At 42.3% G+C, this 16,780-nt stretch overlaps 1 protein-coding gene across 4 annotated transcripts in view; it reads left to right on the top strand.

The window, feature by feature from the left end:
- Nucleotides 1–16,780, top strand: part of ATP2C1 (ATPase secretory pathway Ca2+ transporting 1) — a 116,918-nt gene that overhangs the window by 93,287 nt on the left and 6,851 nt on the right. For 3 of the 4 annotated variants that reach the window (XM_034760904.1, XM_034760907.1, XM_034760905.1), the window contains 8 exons: nucleotides 1,231–1,401; nucleotides 2,524–2,621; nucleotides 3,146–3,196; nucleotides 4,277–4,443; nucleotides 6,589–6,657; nucleotides 8,221–8,337; nucleotides 9,771–9,918; nucleotides 14,370–14,465. In XM_034760904.1, coding sequence (XP_034616795.1) covers nucleotides 1,231–1,401; nucleotides 2,524–2,621; nucleotides 3,146–3,196; nucleotides 4,277–4,443; nucleotides 6,589–6,657; nucleotides 8,221–8,337; nucleotides 9,771–9,918; nucleotides 14,370–14,465 — 917 coding nt within the window. Of the gene's footprint in view, nucleotides 1–1,230; nucleotides 1,402–2,523; nucleotides 2,622–3,145; nucleotides 3,197–4,276; nucleotides 4,444–6,588; nucleotides 6,658–8,220; nucleotides 8,338–9,770; nucleotides 9,919–13,858; nucleotides 14,253–14,369; nucleotides 14,466–16,780 lie in introns of those variants that run through there. The other variant, XM_034760906.1, reaches the window with a different exon arrangement.

Below are 16,780 nucleotides of genomic sequence, written 5' to 3' on the forward strand. Positions count from 1 at the left end.
ATGTGCGGGTGAATGGACCCTACTTTGAAGAAATTCTGGACTCAGGCGCGTGGTGCATATGCATACCCATGTTTGGAATACAGATAGGGACCTCACATCTTGAACCTCCAGTACAGTAAGTCAGCTCCATTTCTTCTGTAGGCCTCTAAATTGTCTGAGAAGACATATTTAAATATTGTGGCTGCTTGTTATTTTTAACATTAATGTTGATAAAAAGAAGGGGAGAGGTGTTACACAGGAAACTTGCGGGCTGACACTCCATCCATAAGTCTTTCATTCGCCTTTGCAAAGGGTCATGGACATGGTATACTGACCTTTACTTTGTTTCACGGATTTAGTTTTAGCTTGCTTACAACCTTATTTTTAAAAAATATTTGTGGATTGAAATCACTTACCCTCTTTATATAAGCTGACAATATTTAGCCTCTACTGGTGGGCCAATTTATCCTATATTGGTGCACTTAGCCTCCTATTCATATTAATATTATGAAAAACAGTAATTGTGTGCAATAATCAGATCCTGATATACCTTTCTCTAAACACCAAAAGCAATTATTTGTTCATGTGGTAATGACTTCCAAAGCTGGGAAAGGAGTGTCTGTTCTCTCCCCCCCCCACCCCCAACACTCCTTGGAGAGGCAAGGCACCAAAAAGCAAACCAGAATATATCTAATAGCAGTTCCCATTCAGAGAATTGTGACCCGAGGGTGCTAGCACTATCTCACTTTCTGCTGTAGCCTACCTACTGAATGAGGCCCCTGTCCTGCAAATATTCACATAATACACCTCTACCCCGATATAATGCGACCCAATATAACATGAATTCAGATAAAACGTGGTAAAGCAGTGCTCCGGGGGGGCAGGGCTGTGCACTCCATGGGTCAAAGCAAGTTTGATATAACGCAGTTTCACCTATAACGCGGTAAGATTTTTTTGGCTCCCGAGGACAGCATTCTATTGAGGTAGAGGTGTAGTTGCATTGATTTCAATGCATAAAGTTATTCATATGTATGAGTGTGTCTTGCAGCATTGGGCCTGCAGTCTGTAAGCACCAATCATCCAGTTTTTTTAAATAAAAATTTATTTGAATTATATCCTTTTTAGAAAATATATAGGGTGTGTGGTTGAAATACTTATTTTGGAAAGGGGGGTCTGTTAATGTACTATGCTGGTTAGTTATTAAATTGTTTAGTTTTAAAAGATTAACTTATTTTTCTTGTCTTCTTAAAGTTCTGACCCTAGCCTCTGGTCCTGAGCTGGGACAGCTTACCTTTTTGGGGCTGGTGGGAATAATTGATCCTCCAAGGACTGGAGTAAAAGAATCTGTCACTACACTTATCACTTCAGGAGTAGCAATAAAAATGATTACCGGAGATTCACAGGAGACTGCAATTGCTATTGGTATGAATACACCTCTTCCTCTCAGTTTGACTTGTCTGATGCCATTAACAATTTTATTAATTGTTACTCTAAAAAGGTTTGTGGTGCAAATAAAAAATAGAAGTAAGATTTTGTGAAATTTACAAATCTTATAGACTCTATTCAGTTTGTATTTTTAGTAGACATAAGATTGTCAAATGTGATGTAACAGGAAAGAGTGTAGTTTAAACTGAGTATCCCTTTAAACTATATCTGTCTGAAAATTGTTTTTATACCTAAGATTTGCTGTAATTGAGACAATTTTGGTTTAGTTGAGTGTGGTTTTTTTCCCCCTATCTAGCAGTAATGGATGCTCAATCAATTTAAGAGTTCATTTTTATATAGTTTTTCCCTGTCTGTGGGGGGCCTTTCACATAGCAGCAAGGGAGAAACAAACACTTAGGAAAACTGGCCCAAGTTACTCAGAGCAGATATGGTACCAGAAATTATTTCAAACTCTTTTGTATATGTGACTGGATTTCAAGTTGAAAGTGGTTTTTTTGTTTTTTAACTTTGAACAAATTACCTAGTTGACTTCTGTACGTTATTGGTTTACGGAGGAGTTTGTCACAGAGGGGAATTCTTTGTGTGGGCTGATGATGAAGCTTTGTAAAGGGAGTTAAATTAGATTGAAATTTCACTTTTGTCTGAGGCGTCTCTTCTCTCTCTTCCCCCCCACCCCCCTACGCACACTTTAAACTTCCCATTTTATGACTCCATCCTTTCTCTACCTGTTCACATCCATTTGCTAATTTCCTATTCCTTTTTTGGATTGTAAGCTCTTTGGGACAGGGACTGTCACTTTTTGCTATGTTTGTACAGCACCTAATACAATGGGGCACTGACCTGCTTGAAGCCTCTAAATGTTAATGCAAATATAAACATGTAATCAGAATAGACTTCACGACACATTTGTTATTTCTCAAGAGTTCAGGTAACTACTCCAGTCTACTGATTCAATAATGAGTTATGAAGCTACTGGAGTAAACCTACATGTAGCAAACGTTAAGGCAGAATAGAGGCACAAAATCTAGTATTCCTTATACTAGAAAAACTGGTAGTCTGTTAAATCACTATCTTTTTTTTTTTTTAATTTCTTTCCAGCTAGTCGCCTTGGGTTCTATTCCAAAAATTCACAGTCCTTCTCAGGAGAAGAAATGGATGCTTTGGATATTCAGCAGCTTTCACAAATAGTACCAAAGGTTAGTATAACACCTCCCTCTTCTATCTCCCCCCTTTTTAGTCTCTTCTTAAGAAAAATTTTCCATGCTTTTAATTTTTAATCAATCCTTGAAATCCCTCTAACAAACCATTTATTTGCAAAGGATTGTTAACTTGCTTGACTGATGAATAACCTCATTCATTTTACAATTTTGGCAGTTGTGAATGTTCGGTTACTAAAATTAAGAGACGAAAATTAACTTGAGGCTCAAACTTGACTCTTCCACAGCGTTTGTTCCAAAATATTGTTTTATTTACAAAAGAATGCCAGCCTACAAAAATGAGGACTGCAACATTCTTAATCTGTGACCTTTATTGAAATATGGCTAACATGTAATCTGATTACTATAAACCTAACTCCCTAAATACTCCTGCTTGAAAGCTAATTATATGGGGATATAGTTTGGCATTCAAAGTATTGTTGTATCATCTAATCTTGCAGTATAAATTTCAGCTCTTAATTTCTCAAGTTTTCAATGTTCATTCTTTGTTCTTCCTTTGATAGATTGCAGTGTTTTACAGAGCCAGTCCCAGACATAAATTGAAAATCATAAAGGTATGTTTCTCCAGAAGTAGAAGTGTAGGATAACTGCTGGAGACCTTATTTTATAATATATTTACTAAAATTGTAACAGGTTAAGATATGTCAGAATGAAATAGGTTTGAAATGTATTTGGTTGTGAAACAGAAATTTATTTGAAAAGAAGACAAGTTGGGAAACCTCACAATGCCCAGTAGAGAGACTACATGCAGCTGCTGTTGGACAGCATAACCCTTTCAGATGCCAGAGGGTCAACTGAGATTCAGGCCTTCGCGCTGTACAGCACTGCAATTTGCTGCGCTCAGGGGTGTGAAAATGCCCCCCTCCGAGTGCAGCGCTGTAAAGCGCCAGTGTAATCAGCGCTGCACGCTCGCTCGCGGTGCTGCAAGCTATTCCCCTCGGAGGGGTGGAGTACTTGCAGCGCTGCGAGGGAGTACTTGCAGCGCTGCGAGGGCTGTGAATCCCCAAGTGTAGCCAAGGCCTCAGTGTCACATTGCAGTTGAATTGACTAGGAACTTATGGGAATCCATGTTTCTGCTGCATCCCAAAGCAGAATGAAAAGGCATGAATTTCAAGCCAGTTCTGTGGTGATGCTTCAATTCTGAAGCTAAGAAAATGTCTAAAGTGATATAGAAATATTAGAAGAAGAAAAGTAAATAAAGCGTGACTACAAAGAGATGTTCTCAAGATAACAATTAGCACAAGATAATTAGCACAAGCAAAAGAACAAAGATAATGAAGAAATCAAACATTAAGCAACAGTTGGAATGTAATTGAGAGAAATATAGGAGAACAATGGTAAATATAAACTCATGGACTTTTTGCTCTTTTTGATGATTTCTTAAATACAACTTGTGAGCAAGCTCACTTCTCTACAAGCATAGGTTTTTAGCTGGGCTTCCTGGGAAGGAGAACAGTAACTTTAGATTGAGGTGTGGTGGCTTTTTTTTTTTTTTTTTTTTTTAAAGAGAAATCACATGTAAGAGCTCACTGAAATGGAATTGTAATACCATTTTTATAATAGACTGTCAGGATAGTGGTGTGGATCAGATTGCTCTGATCATTGCCTTAAACAAATTCTTTCCTTTTTTGTAGTCCTTACAAAATAATGGTGCGGTAGTAGCTATGACAGGAGATGGAGTGAATGATGCTGTAGCTCTGAAGGCTGCAGATATTGGAGTGGCAATGGGGCAGACTGGAACAGATGTTTGTAAGGAAGCAGCTGATATGATCTTAGTGGATGATGATTTTCAGACAATAATGTAAGTTTCTGATTTCTGCAAGTATTCAACAAGTCTTAAATAAAAAGTGTTAGGAAATCACTTCCCTCCCCCCAAATGTACTTTGCAAAAGGATACTTCCTCCTTGTACATTTAGCTGCAGCTAACTTACAAATTCCTATGCATATCCTAAGAAAATTGATCTTTAGTGCTGATTAGTTTGTATTGCAGTCTAAAAAAAACCATTAATGCCTTTATTCAAACCATTATTTTCATGGGTTCTAAATAAGCTTTTTATATTATCTGGTTACCTTTCATAAGCACTTGGGCGGCTTGTCAGCAAGAGTATGCAGATTTCTATGGAGGGAGTTGTAGGGGGAGAAGGGAGTCTGTTCTTAGATGCACATTGGTATTAAAACTATTTAAGCCTTTAGGCCTAGTCTACACTGAACTTTTTCCCCCCTTAACACTTCCTGCTGGTATTAGTGGTGGTAATTGAGTGCAGTGCAGAAAGGACATCCATATGTTAACCGTTGTAATAGGAACTGCTCAGAGCAAGGTTAGACCACGGAGTTGTATATGTTTTAAAAAACAAAGGTGTCTTCTATGTAGTACTATTACGACAACAAGTGGAGCTGGAGTGATGGGAAATTGAAAGAGAAGCCTAGCATAGGCACAGTTAGCTTATATTTAAGCTATGTTTAAACTTTTATGTTCAGATAAATCAAGGTGTACCTGCTGCTGATGCAGTCGTTCCTCCTAGAAGGAACAAAAATCTCATAGTAAAAGTTTGTTTTGAAAGCTGCAGCTGACAACTCTAATTTGGGTTACTGTTCATTGTTTTGTAGTCATTCCTACAAAACTTTGTTAGCTGAAAAAACAGCAATGGTATTTTGGCTTAAACCAGAATAAATACAAGATAGATGGATGAGTCTCCAGCCCCATGCAAATTGAGCATGGGGATGTTTGACATCTCCTCTTGAAAGAAATTACTCGAACACATCTATCCTTAATATAGCAGGAGTACACTCCGTTGCACTACATTAGTATTATTTCTGTCATTGCCTGCCAAACTTTACCTTCCAGCTGGCAAAATGAGTTTTCATCCTCCCTATTCCTAGTCTGTACTTCTGATTTCCACCTTCTCACCCACCTTTACCTTTTCTTTAAGATTAAGCTATTTGTAAAACTGAATTTGTTTTTCATTAAGTCTGTGGAAAATAGAACAGGAGAATTTCAGAAGACTACTCCTGGGCTTTAGCCAACTTTTGCATAAATGATGCACTTCAGCACTTACAAGTGTTTTCATATTCATAGATTCCAAGGCCAGAAGGAACCATTGTGATCATCTGGTCTGATCTCCTGTACAACACAGGCAATCAAACTTTGCCAAAATAGTTCCTAGAGCATCTTTTAGGAAAAGTCCAATATTAAGGATTTTAATCTTGATTTTATTTCTGAGAAGAAAAACTTTTGAAATGTCTACAGATAAAAGTATTTGCAGGCATGATCAGCTCCTACTGTGTAACTAATTGATTAATTATCCTTTTTCTGTTTCTGCTTGCTTGTATTCATTAAGATAAGAATAAGGATATTATTGTCTTATTTAGATAAGAGCCCTGGAGTAAAACACAGCCATCTAATCTACAGTATATATTAACTCCTCAACTAGCCTTATAAATTTCAGATAGGTTAACTTGGTTATGCTCTAACCCTTAAATTCTGAAACTAACCCCTCTGAAACTCTTCAAGATGATTATTCCCTAAAGGAATATATTGTGATATAGCTGCATAGCATTGGGAAATTCCAGTTCCTTGTGCAAATGGTTTAAAGGTGGCTCTTCAAGATCTAGTAGTAAGGTCACCTGTAAGTGATCTTTTTTTTTTTTTTTTTTTAAATTGTTTCCTCTTATTTTGAAAGTCAAGTTGTAGTAGAGCTGGAATGAGAAACTTAATATGATTAAATTAGTACTAATAGAAAAGCTGAGTAAGCATGATTATAATTGCCTGAGTGGAATAGAAGGCTCCTTAACACATTTTGTGAAATTTGACACTATTTAAAATATAATCAAAACTGCTGGAATTCACTTTTCTCAGAATAGCTTATTATTTTAAGCTTTTTTTTTTTTTTTAACATTCCCTCCTTTGGTCTGTGTAAGTATTGTTTTGTTTGTTTTTTAATTGCAGGTCTGCAATTGAAGAGGGTAAAGGAATTTATAATAACATAAAAAATTTTGTTAGATTTCAGCTAAGCACGTAAGTTTGCAACATCATTGCCAATGTCAGAAGCTTCCAATTACACTGTAAATGAGTTAAATTTCATACTGCACAGAACCAAACGTGATAAATATTGGTGTAGTCTACAAGCATTGGTGGAGGTATCCACTAGGTTAGAAAACACATTGACCATTATTGTGAAAGTTTCCTAATCATTGCTTTTTTTTTTTCTTTCCATTTTCTATTTTGCTATTTGTATTTACTTAGTATGACTTTGGTCTGGTTATTTTGCTGTTTTTAAAAACTATCTTCTGATACCTTGACAACCCCCCTCTAAGATGGAAAGAAACTACTTAGCCATTCTCCTGCCAGTCTGATCACCCTATAGGGTCATGGTTGGAGAGGTGCATTCCCCTCTGGCACAATGCCCCTTCCTCTCTCCCTGCCTGGATCGCACACATCAATCATGTAGGGGGGCTAAGATTGGAACAGACCTCAGCCTCCCCTAGCCACCCACATCCAATTTGGGAGGGAGGATGCATTAGTTGGCTGCCACCAGCCAGCCCCATTTACCTTGAAGTATAAGCATTACTGGACACACACCAATGATTCTTGGTGCTGTATAGGTGGTGTAGTTATCAGAGCTTTGTTTCCAGGCTTGCTGTGGGCCTAACACATCGTCTTCTGGGTTCAAGAATTTTTTTTTCCCCACTGGGAAAGATTGGCGAACTGTCCAGTGGGTTTTTTACCTACCTCACAGCATTCTACAGGCTTGGTAGGTGAGGAGAATAAGGATGAGTGTGGTTGGTTTTTTGTTTGTTTTTTGTTCCTTAAAAAAGGCAGGGTGTGCAGAGGAGAGAAGTCAATAAATATTATTGCAACTTGTGGCTATACCTGGGGTATACTTGAGCACAAGACCCAGGAGGGACCAGTGAACTCATCCTTCAGTATTAATAAAATTAGAGCCTGCCTCTTTGATTCCATTCAGCTGTCTGTGTTTTCCTGTGCCCTGATCAATATGTAGAGGGAAGTGTCTCCATTCCTAAGTAGAATTTCTCTTTTTAGGAAGCCTGGGTAGTATTTCACTTGGTTGATTAAGGTTATTAGTCTCTCAAACTAGCAGTTCCACCAAAAAAAAAAAAAAATAATAATCTAGTGGTCTGCATTCCAAGGAACATAATTAAAAGTTCAGCTTTCTACACCCTTTTGCCCAAACCAACACAACAAAATATGCAAATTAATTACCTGTTGCAAAATAGATTGTTGTTGGGTGTAGACCAATGATATCTTTAAAAGATTATCTGGAAGTTTGGCAGTCATTTTAGGACTAAAAGACAAACTCTGATATTTGTGTGTGTGTGTTGCATTAATATAAAGTACAAAACTTCCATATTTTAAACAAAATCTGTTTTGACAGATTTATTTAAGTGGTCGCAATGCTTTGCCTTGCAAAGTTAGGGTTAGTCTTAGTACGTGATTTAAAAGCGATCTAAACATAACATACCTAACTTTCAGCACTTGAAGTGTTGAGTAAAAGTATTATCAACTAATCTTTAGGAATGTGCCATGCTGACAATTTTATAAAATGGCTTCTCTCAACAGGAGTATAGCTGCATTGACTTTAATCTCACTGGCTACTTTAATGAATTTACCTAATCCTCTCAATGCCATGCAGATCTTGTGGATCAATATTATTATGGATGGACCTCCAGCTCAAAGGTAAAATACTATTTTACCCCTTAATGGAGTCTGCTTTCAGCAAAATAAACAAATACCATGATCTTTTCAGAAAAGAGCAACTTCCTATGTATGTAACTTGAGAACAGTCTTAAACGTCTTTTAAAGTGACCTTTTAATGGGTAATTCTAAAAACTGGGGGAACATCTTTTACTTGTGCAACATTGTTACCTATTGTGATGTTTGTAGGATAGCTCTGTATTGTTATCCCTTTTGTTCAATGTGTATAAAGAATAAGGAAGACTGACACTTCAAACTGCAGTGTCTCCCGTATGCTGATGACACTTGGCTTTATTTCCTTCCCAACAAACCCAGATTCTGTTGCTCCACTGCTTTCCGCATATCTGGTTGAGGGGGGATCAGGATAAAAATGAGCTGGCCATAACTTCTCCTTGATAAGGGAGAAGTAACTTTCTCCAAAAGAATCAGGAGCAATATGAATATGCTCCTTTATCCCACTAGAGTTTGGTGGTCTCCACCATATAAAGCTCATCCTTTATTTTAGTCTGATTCTTATCTAATGAGTGATCTATTAAGGTTCTGGTAACAATAGTTTAGAGTTCTGTCTGTGACTGCCCTAATTAAGAAATAAAATAATGCTTCAGGTACCATACAGATAGATGTATCACTTCAGAGAAGAGGGATTTTTGTTGTCAGAAGGACATGGATCCTTCCTACTGAACAGGGGTGATAGCACCTTCCTAGACAGAGCCTGGACTTTGGCAGGGGGACAGGCTTTCCTAAGTGGTGGCAGTGAGCCTTCTATTGTAATTCTCCTGAGGTTGGATGTAGCATTCCATGGGCTACTAGCCAGACCTAGTTTTTTTAAGGGATCTCAGAAGAGTTCTGCATGATGATCAAAAGGTTTGAATTTACAGCTTATAGTACTTCTAAAAGTGTGTGCCAGGAAAGAATCAGGTGAAGGGTGACTACTCTGAGGAGGCACTTTGAACCAAGTTCCTCTTCGATTGAGTAAACAGTCTCCCTATGTGTGGGAGAGAAGAGTACAGTCCATTAGTTCCAGATTAGGGGAGTTTAGACATTAGATACACAGGTTAAGAGCAAACCTTTTTCTGCTACTGCATATGTGTGGCCTATATTTTAGATTTTTAGAAAGTACCTAGGAGCTATGGTAATGGGACTATAGAAATCGAAGATGCACGTGATGCAGGAAAATACTACATTAAGTGACAATGCAACCCTACAGCTCTAATATTGCATAGCCCTTCATGTGGAATAATAAGTACTTGTATTCTTGAGAGGACTCTTGTTTACAGATGGATGCTTTTCTGAATAGAAGGAATATTCAAAGCTCATTCTCTTTCTGAATTATTCACTATTGATTTGAAATCTTATATTTTGGTGATAAATCTGGTATTCTAAAATGTGTGTGTGTTTTTTTTTTTTTTTTTAAGCCTGGGAGTGGAACCTGTGGATAAAGATGTTATTCGGAGTCCCCCAAGGAACTTGAAGGACAGCATTTTGACCAAAAACTTGATAGTTAAAATACTAGTTTCATCAACAATTATTGTGTTTGGAACACTGTTTGTCTTCTGGAGGGAGGTATGAAAACTGGACAAGTGTTAAAGCAATAAGTGAAACTTCATTTATAGCACAAATCCCATTAATATTAGCAATTAAATTAAGAATGTGCATAAATTTGAATTTTTAGTTATCGGAAACAGTTTCATCCCAAACTGTAGCCAGATTGTAGGGAAGAATTTCAAAGAGGTTGTTGAAAGGGAGAGCTATAATAGTAATAGGTGTGGTATTAAAAATAGACCCTCTTTGGGCAGGCACCCTGTGGGTGCTCCACTTCAGGCGCACATGCACCTCTCGAGCCTTTAATTGGAGATTTTCCATTAGCAGTGTCTGTTTGGCCTGCACATGCATCCTATGCCACCTCATGCTATGTGCCAAGCCTAAATAGGAATGTATGGGCAAATTACCCTCAGTTCCTTCTCAACTACCTTGGCCTGAGACAGGGCTTACACTCAAGGTGATAAGTGAAACTTTGCTATCTTATGTACTGTTACCTATGGTGGTTTTTGTGTAGCATTAGCTTAGTGCAGAATCCACCCAGCCCCTTTTCACCTTGAGCTGTGTTCTTGGCTCCTAGCCCCAGTCTGGCTCCGCTCCTGGCCCCGCCTCCAGTCTCGGCTGCTGGCCGCGGCTCCATTCCCAGGCTGGGGCTGGGAGCAGAGCTGCACTTGGCCACGGGCCCGGCTGTGGTGCCACTTCTGCTCTCGCCCCCAACCTGAGCCCCTGGCTGCAGCCCCACTCCCAGCCTTGGCCCCCTTACCCCGGTCCATGCATCTCAGCCCCGGGGTAGGGAGTGCGACCCTCAAAAGTTTGGGGATTAGTGTGCTTAGTTCTTAGTGATGTAGTCATAAAAGGACTGATGTGACTCTTCTTCCTCCCTCTGGGAGCCTTATTTTCCTGGCAGGGTATTCATGTCTCGCCAGGTTTTAAACGCTGCCTCTCCTGGCTATACCAGTTAGTGATGGCCACTCTGTGTGGCCAATGCTTGTGGAGTCACACATTTCCAAGAAGTGCAATTTCTGCCTGGCCCTCTAATCCAGGGCAAGGAAGGACGGGGAGACTAAACTGAAGTGGCTGATGGATTGCTCCCTTAGACTGATATCTGAGTCAGGAGACTTCCCCCAAATCATCCGTCACCAAACAGATTTGGCGCCCCTTCAACATTAGCACGTTTCCCCGAAGAAAGGGAAGGCTATGGAGGTTTCCAAGGAGAGGAGTGTGGCCACTCACCTTAAGGAGCCAGCTTCTAAAAGGCCCCAGTTCTCTGCAAGATTCATGGTCTTGGCAGCCTTGACTTCTCAGCTTGATACTGTAGAAGTGGAAAAACGCATCCTCTGGTACCAACAGGGCTGGAAAGCCCCATAGTTCGAAGGAGAAACATTGCTCCTACAGGGCCTCAGTACAGTGTACAAGGGACAAGGAGGGAAAGTATAAGCACTTTGGACTGATACCATCTGGCATAGCCCTGCTGTTGGTGCCTACCAATTCAGCGTCCTCAGTACTGAGCAAACAGTGGCACCAGAGACCATCGGCACCTGCATCTATATGATCCCAATTGATGTACTGCGTCTTTGGCTGCCATGTTGTCCCCTACTCACCACCACATTAATTCAGGTACTCTAAGGATCTGTCTGATGGGTTCTACTGCTCATGGGTACTGAGCATCTCTCAGTAGTGAGACCTTCCAGATTTCTGCAGTACCAAAGGGCCACGGTATTCTCCACACTTTTCTGAGGGTGCCCCCACATTGAAGGATATTGAGGAGGATGAAGGAGACTTTGAAGAGACTGACTTGGTTCTCCTATATGGATATGTAGGAACCCAGTCTTTGACTGTCATAGGAAGATCCTTGTGCTCAATGACAAAGATGGTGGAACCATCCTCACTCCTGTATAGGACCCCCCCCCCCTCAGTGGCCATGTTGGGATCACTGAGCTACCAGCGGCAGTTTGCCAAACCACTGGCACAGTCTCATAAGGAGGCTAGAGTTGTACAATCCTCTCTCCTCTCTAACCAGTCGTCCCCAAAAGAGGAGAGATGTTTGAGGAACAGGAAGCTCAGGTGGATAAAGAGGACACCCCTCAAAAACATTCATCTTCCGTCTCCAGACGAGGCAGTTATGCCTCTTCCGCTTTCCATGGCTGACGATTTCTGGCACTTTCAGGATCTTACAAATTGGGCAGTTGGCACTCTTCTGATACTACTTGAAGAGGTCAAGAACTCGTGGCACAAACTGCTGGACATCCTGCAGTCAGCAATGCCGTCCAAGGTGATGTTACCCAGTATAGAGGCACTCCTGGATCCAGCTAAGACTGCGTGGCAGACATCTGATATTCTTCCGCCAATGTGTAAATAAGTAGATAAGAAATATATTCCCCTAAGAACTCAGAATTTTTGTGTTCTCGCTCCTCCAACTAACTCTCTGGTGGAGGATGCTGTAAATGAATGGGGTAAGCAATGCTAATCCAAGTCTACAAGGACCTGTATTACTAGCATCAAAAGAAAGTAACCTTTTTGGATGGAAGTCCTATTCATCAGCAGCCAGGCAATTTCAGATTAAGTATCAGGTGATCAGACCAATATAATTTTATAAACTACAATAGATTTATGGCCTTTATTGAATATCTGCTGCAGGAACATAAGGAACAATTGTAGTCCATTATTTCAGAGGGCAATTTATGCTCTCTTCAAGCATCCTTGAATGCTGCTGCCAGGTCCGTCTCCATGGCAGTATTATGTGCAAGGCATCTGGGCTCCAATTCTCAGGGTTTCTAAGAGAGGTCCAAAACACTGAGAATTTCCCCTCTGATGGTCTAAAGCTGCTACTGGAGATCACATACGAGTCTGTGCACATGCTAAAGGACTTCAGGGCCACTTTATGACCCTAACGTATGAATAAGAGAAGATTTAGTAGGTCAGACTGCCCAGAGATGGTGTTCTGCTCAGTTCTCTTGGTTTCATAAATTCTCTGACCCTCCCAGGAAAAGACATAAAGAGAGCTGCTCACCCACCCTCCACAAGTACTCAGTTGTCTGCAAAAGCAACAGTTTTGACAGGTTGATTTGAGGGTTCAAATCCTCCCACACCTCTAGTTTTACAGCTGGAAACCATTCACCCACCTCCCCTGCTTTGACCGCTTTTCCCATTTCCAGCATGCTTGGAGATGGATCACAAACAAGTGGGCCATAGGGGTCATAATGTCAGCCTACACCATCCACTTTAAGTACCTCTTCCCTTCCCTCCTCCTTCCCCGTCTTCCTTCAGGAATCCCTCTCACGAGCTTATATTGAGACAAGACGTCTCTCTCCTTCAATTAGGAAATCCCACCGCCTCACAAGGATAAAGGGTTTTACGTGAAATATTTTCTTGTGCCAAAGGAGAACGGAGGGTGATGATTGATCTTAGATCTAAGACTTCTAACAAATTCGTAAAATCCCAGTTCGGGATTGTGAGTGATAACTATAACTCATTTACTAGAGGAATGGCATTGATTTTTGGCTCTTGACCTACAATAAAATAGCATGCTTCGCTATAGGCCAGGATCATTTGTAATACTGAGTATTTCCCTTCGGCCTTTCTTGCACCCTAAGGCTGTCAAAGGTCCTGGTGGCAGTGGCTGTTTACCTCCAACATGAAGTAATCCTAGTCTTCCCATACCTCAACTGCTGGCTACTCAAAGGCCATTCCTATGAAACAGTGCCACCTGAAGAGGACCGTCCATAACACTACTCGAATAGGCTACTCACCTTGTGCAGTAACTGCGGTTCTTCAAGACATGTATCCCTGTGGGTGCTTCACTACCCGTCCTGCTTCCGACTGTTCTCTGTGGGATGTTCAGGTGGAGAAGGAACTGAGGGCAGTTCCCCTGCACATCCCTGGATAGCCTGTGTGTGTTGCCCAAGGAGGTATAGGATGTTTGCGTGGGCTGACTGGATGCTGCTAATGAAAATTTCTGATCCAGGGCTCAAGAACTGCATGTGCACTTGAAATGAGCACCCATAGGGGGACATCTTGGAAAAACCAGTTACTGCACAAGGTGAGTAACTTCATTTCAAAGTATTCCCCATTTCTTCCCCCCCCCCACTCCACAAACATGCTTTTCAAATAAGTTTTCTGTGAGCATTCCCCCCCCACCCAGCCTATTCTAAAATGACCACCTAACTTAGTAGTCTTAAAGGAGGGAAATATCTAATCCTGTTTGTAATGTGTTATAGAGTTGTGCATAAATGTTTGCAAAATCACACCATTAATTTTTAACCACAACCTGAAATCAAGAGTACTGCTTAATGAGATTAGTTATAAGCATGTGTGTAAGTACTTGCTTGAAGACTTGCTAAATCTGCTTGTTGCAAAGCGGAGTTTTTGCTATTTCCAAATATTAGAACAAAACTTCCTTAAAATAAATGCTTTGAATGTTTGCTCATTTATGAGGTTACATACACTAAAGCCATTTTCTTGCTTTCTTCTGTTAGTTACGAGATAATGTCATAACACCTCGAGATACAACGATGACCTTCACCTGTTTTGTGTTTTTTGATATGTTCAATGCTTTGAGTTCCAGATCTCAGGTATGCAATCCTATATCTGACGTAAGTACCCTGAGATTTTTTTGACCCTGTATATAGTAACTACACTTTTTTTTTTTCTGTTGAAACTGTGTTCATTTCATTTCTGGGTTTCAGAATTTTTCTTAAATATACTTTCTCATCATGTGAGAAAGTGATGTTTCTCAGCTCTGTGTGCAAACAAGCTTAGCAGCTCCACAAGCCGAACAGGCTAGCATTTGAATTCACACGTCAATGATAGGGTTTTAATTTGGGTAATTGATGCATGAAATCCCCAAAACATTGGGCTAGCAATGCTGACCTAAACTCACAGGAGTAAGAAAACTTAATTAAAAGCTCAAAAGCTAGTCTCTCTGTATTGCTGCATGTATGTATTTAATCATTCTTCCATTACAGTATACCAGTTAATATCTTCAGTTCAAGTGATTGCTCATGTGTATTCCACAATAGGTGTGCGTGCTCGTCACGTGCACCGGTGCCGGAAGTTTTTCCCCTAGCAGTACACGTAGGGGGGGAGTGCCCCCAAAATCCCTGGAGTGGTGCCTCCATGACGTGCTATAAGTGGAGCTGTGTGCTCCCCCCCACCCTCATTTTCTTCTTGCCACCAGTAAATGTGCATCGGAACTACTCTGCTCTAGCTTTGCTGTAGCTCGTCCCCAGAACTCTTGTTCGTTCAATGTTAGTACCTGTAGTTAGTTAGCTGTTCAGTTAGAGAGCCCGGGCCGGGGCATGCCCAGGGCCCCGGGTTTTAAGTCGTGAGACACCTGTAGGTGATCTGTGCCAAGGAGTGACCCACATGCGGACTGTTAACGCTGTTTGGGAGAAGCCCATATCCGCGATCGTTGCAAGATTTGCAAGTTGTTCAAACCTCGGACCAAGAGGGAAAGAGACATTAGGCTTCGGGCCATTCTGATGGAGTCGGCGCTGACCCCGATTCCAGCGCGCCGCTCCGAGTCGGCACTGCGGTGTTGGTGCGCAGCAACCTTCTGGAGCCTTTGACCAGTCGGCACCACTCTCCATCCACAGGGCACAAGAAGGCAAAAAGACGCCTTCACGGCAGCAGCACAGAGGAAAACCCGGGGCAGAGGCTAGACCCATGTTGGGCAGTCCTCGATCCCCTCCGGCCTCTAGGCCTCCGACTCATGTAGAGCAGAGTAGCCCGGCCGCTTCAGACCAGGCATCCCCGGATGTCTGGATGCCCTCCACGCCGGAGGCCCTGCAGGCAGCCTGGGACGTCATGTCCATGCCGATGTTAGTCCCATGCTCCGGGGCAAGCCACCGCTGGGACCTCCACAGTCGCCCCCAGCTTGGTACCGGTCTCGGTCCAGGGAACATTCCCGACACCATTTGCCGCCCAGCGACCGTTCAGGGCAAAGTCCACGTGGATTGCCCTCGACTCCCGCAAGACTGTCTGGTTGGGTGCCATCCGACCGAGACTCTTGGCACCGCTTCACTTCAAGGAGTGAGTACCGATGGGACCGAGGCACACGTCGCCAAAGGTCCTCCTCTCGGAGGGGTTACCACAGCCAGTCATGGCATGAACGTCGACGCTGTTCCCACTCGGAATCCCACTCCAAGACCCTGCCAAGGCATTGCCTCTGCAGCCCTGGGCGTTGATTGCAGTTGTCTCACTGTCGCGGGTCCGCCCATTGGAGCTGATCACAGAGCAGCTGCTACTGACAGTATCGGTTCTCCATGTTGGGATCGTGGTCCCGCGGTCGGCATTGCTCCCGGCACTACTGCTGCTCCTCCTGGTCCCGGGACAGCAGCAGGTCATTCGTCAGCCCAGCCTCCGCTCGTAGTCGTCCTTCCGTGGGCCCGGTCAGCCAGGCCGAGCAACCGGTGCCGAAGCAAGTGCAATGGCTCCGGACCCTGTGGCCGGCCCAGTGATACCAGTGGGTACCGTGGCCCCCGACGCAGTTCCCGGTGGGGGCTCGCTCAGTAGCCGAAGTCTCAGAGGCAACATCGGCTTCTTTCTCCAGACCTCCAAGGAAGGAGTTGGTGGGATGTACATCCGCTGCACTGTGCCCGGAGACCGACCAAGTGATGGACCCTCCGGTGCCGGCGGCCACCCAAAGTACCGCACTGGTCTCCTCACCCTCCCCGGATAAGGTGATTATGGCCCCGCCTCCCTCAGTCCCGCAGAAGGACTTTAGGGCCCACCAGGAACTCCTAAAAAGGGTTGCATTAAGCCTCCACTTCCAGACAGAGGAGATGAAGGAGCCCTCGGACTCCCTGTTTTAATGTGCTGTCCTCTTCAGCGCCGGGCAGGGTAGCCTTGCCTCTCCATGAAGGGGTGGCAAAAATTTCAAATGCCC

This window comes from Trachemys scripta, chromosome 2 (assembly GCF_013100865.1).
Source record: "Trachemys scripta elegans isolate TJP31775 chromosome 2, CAS_Tse_1.0, whole genome shotgun sequence".
NCBI lineage: Eukaryota > Metazoa > Chordata > Testudines > Emydidae > Trachemys > Trachemys scripta.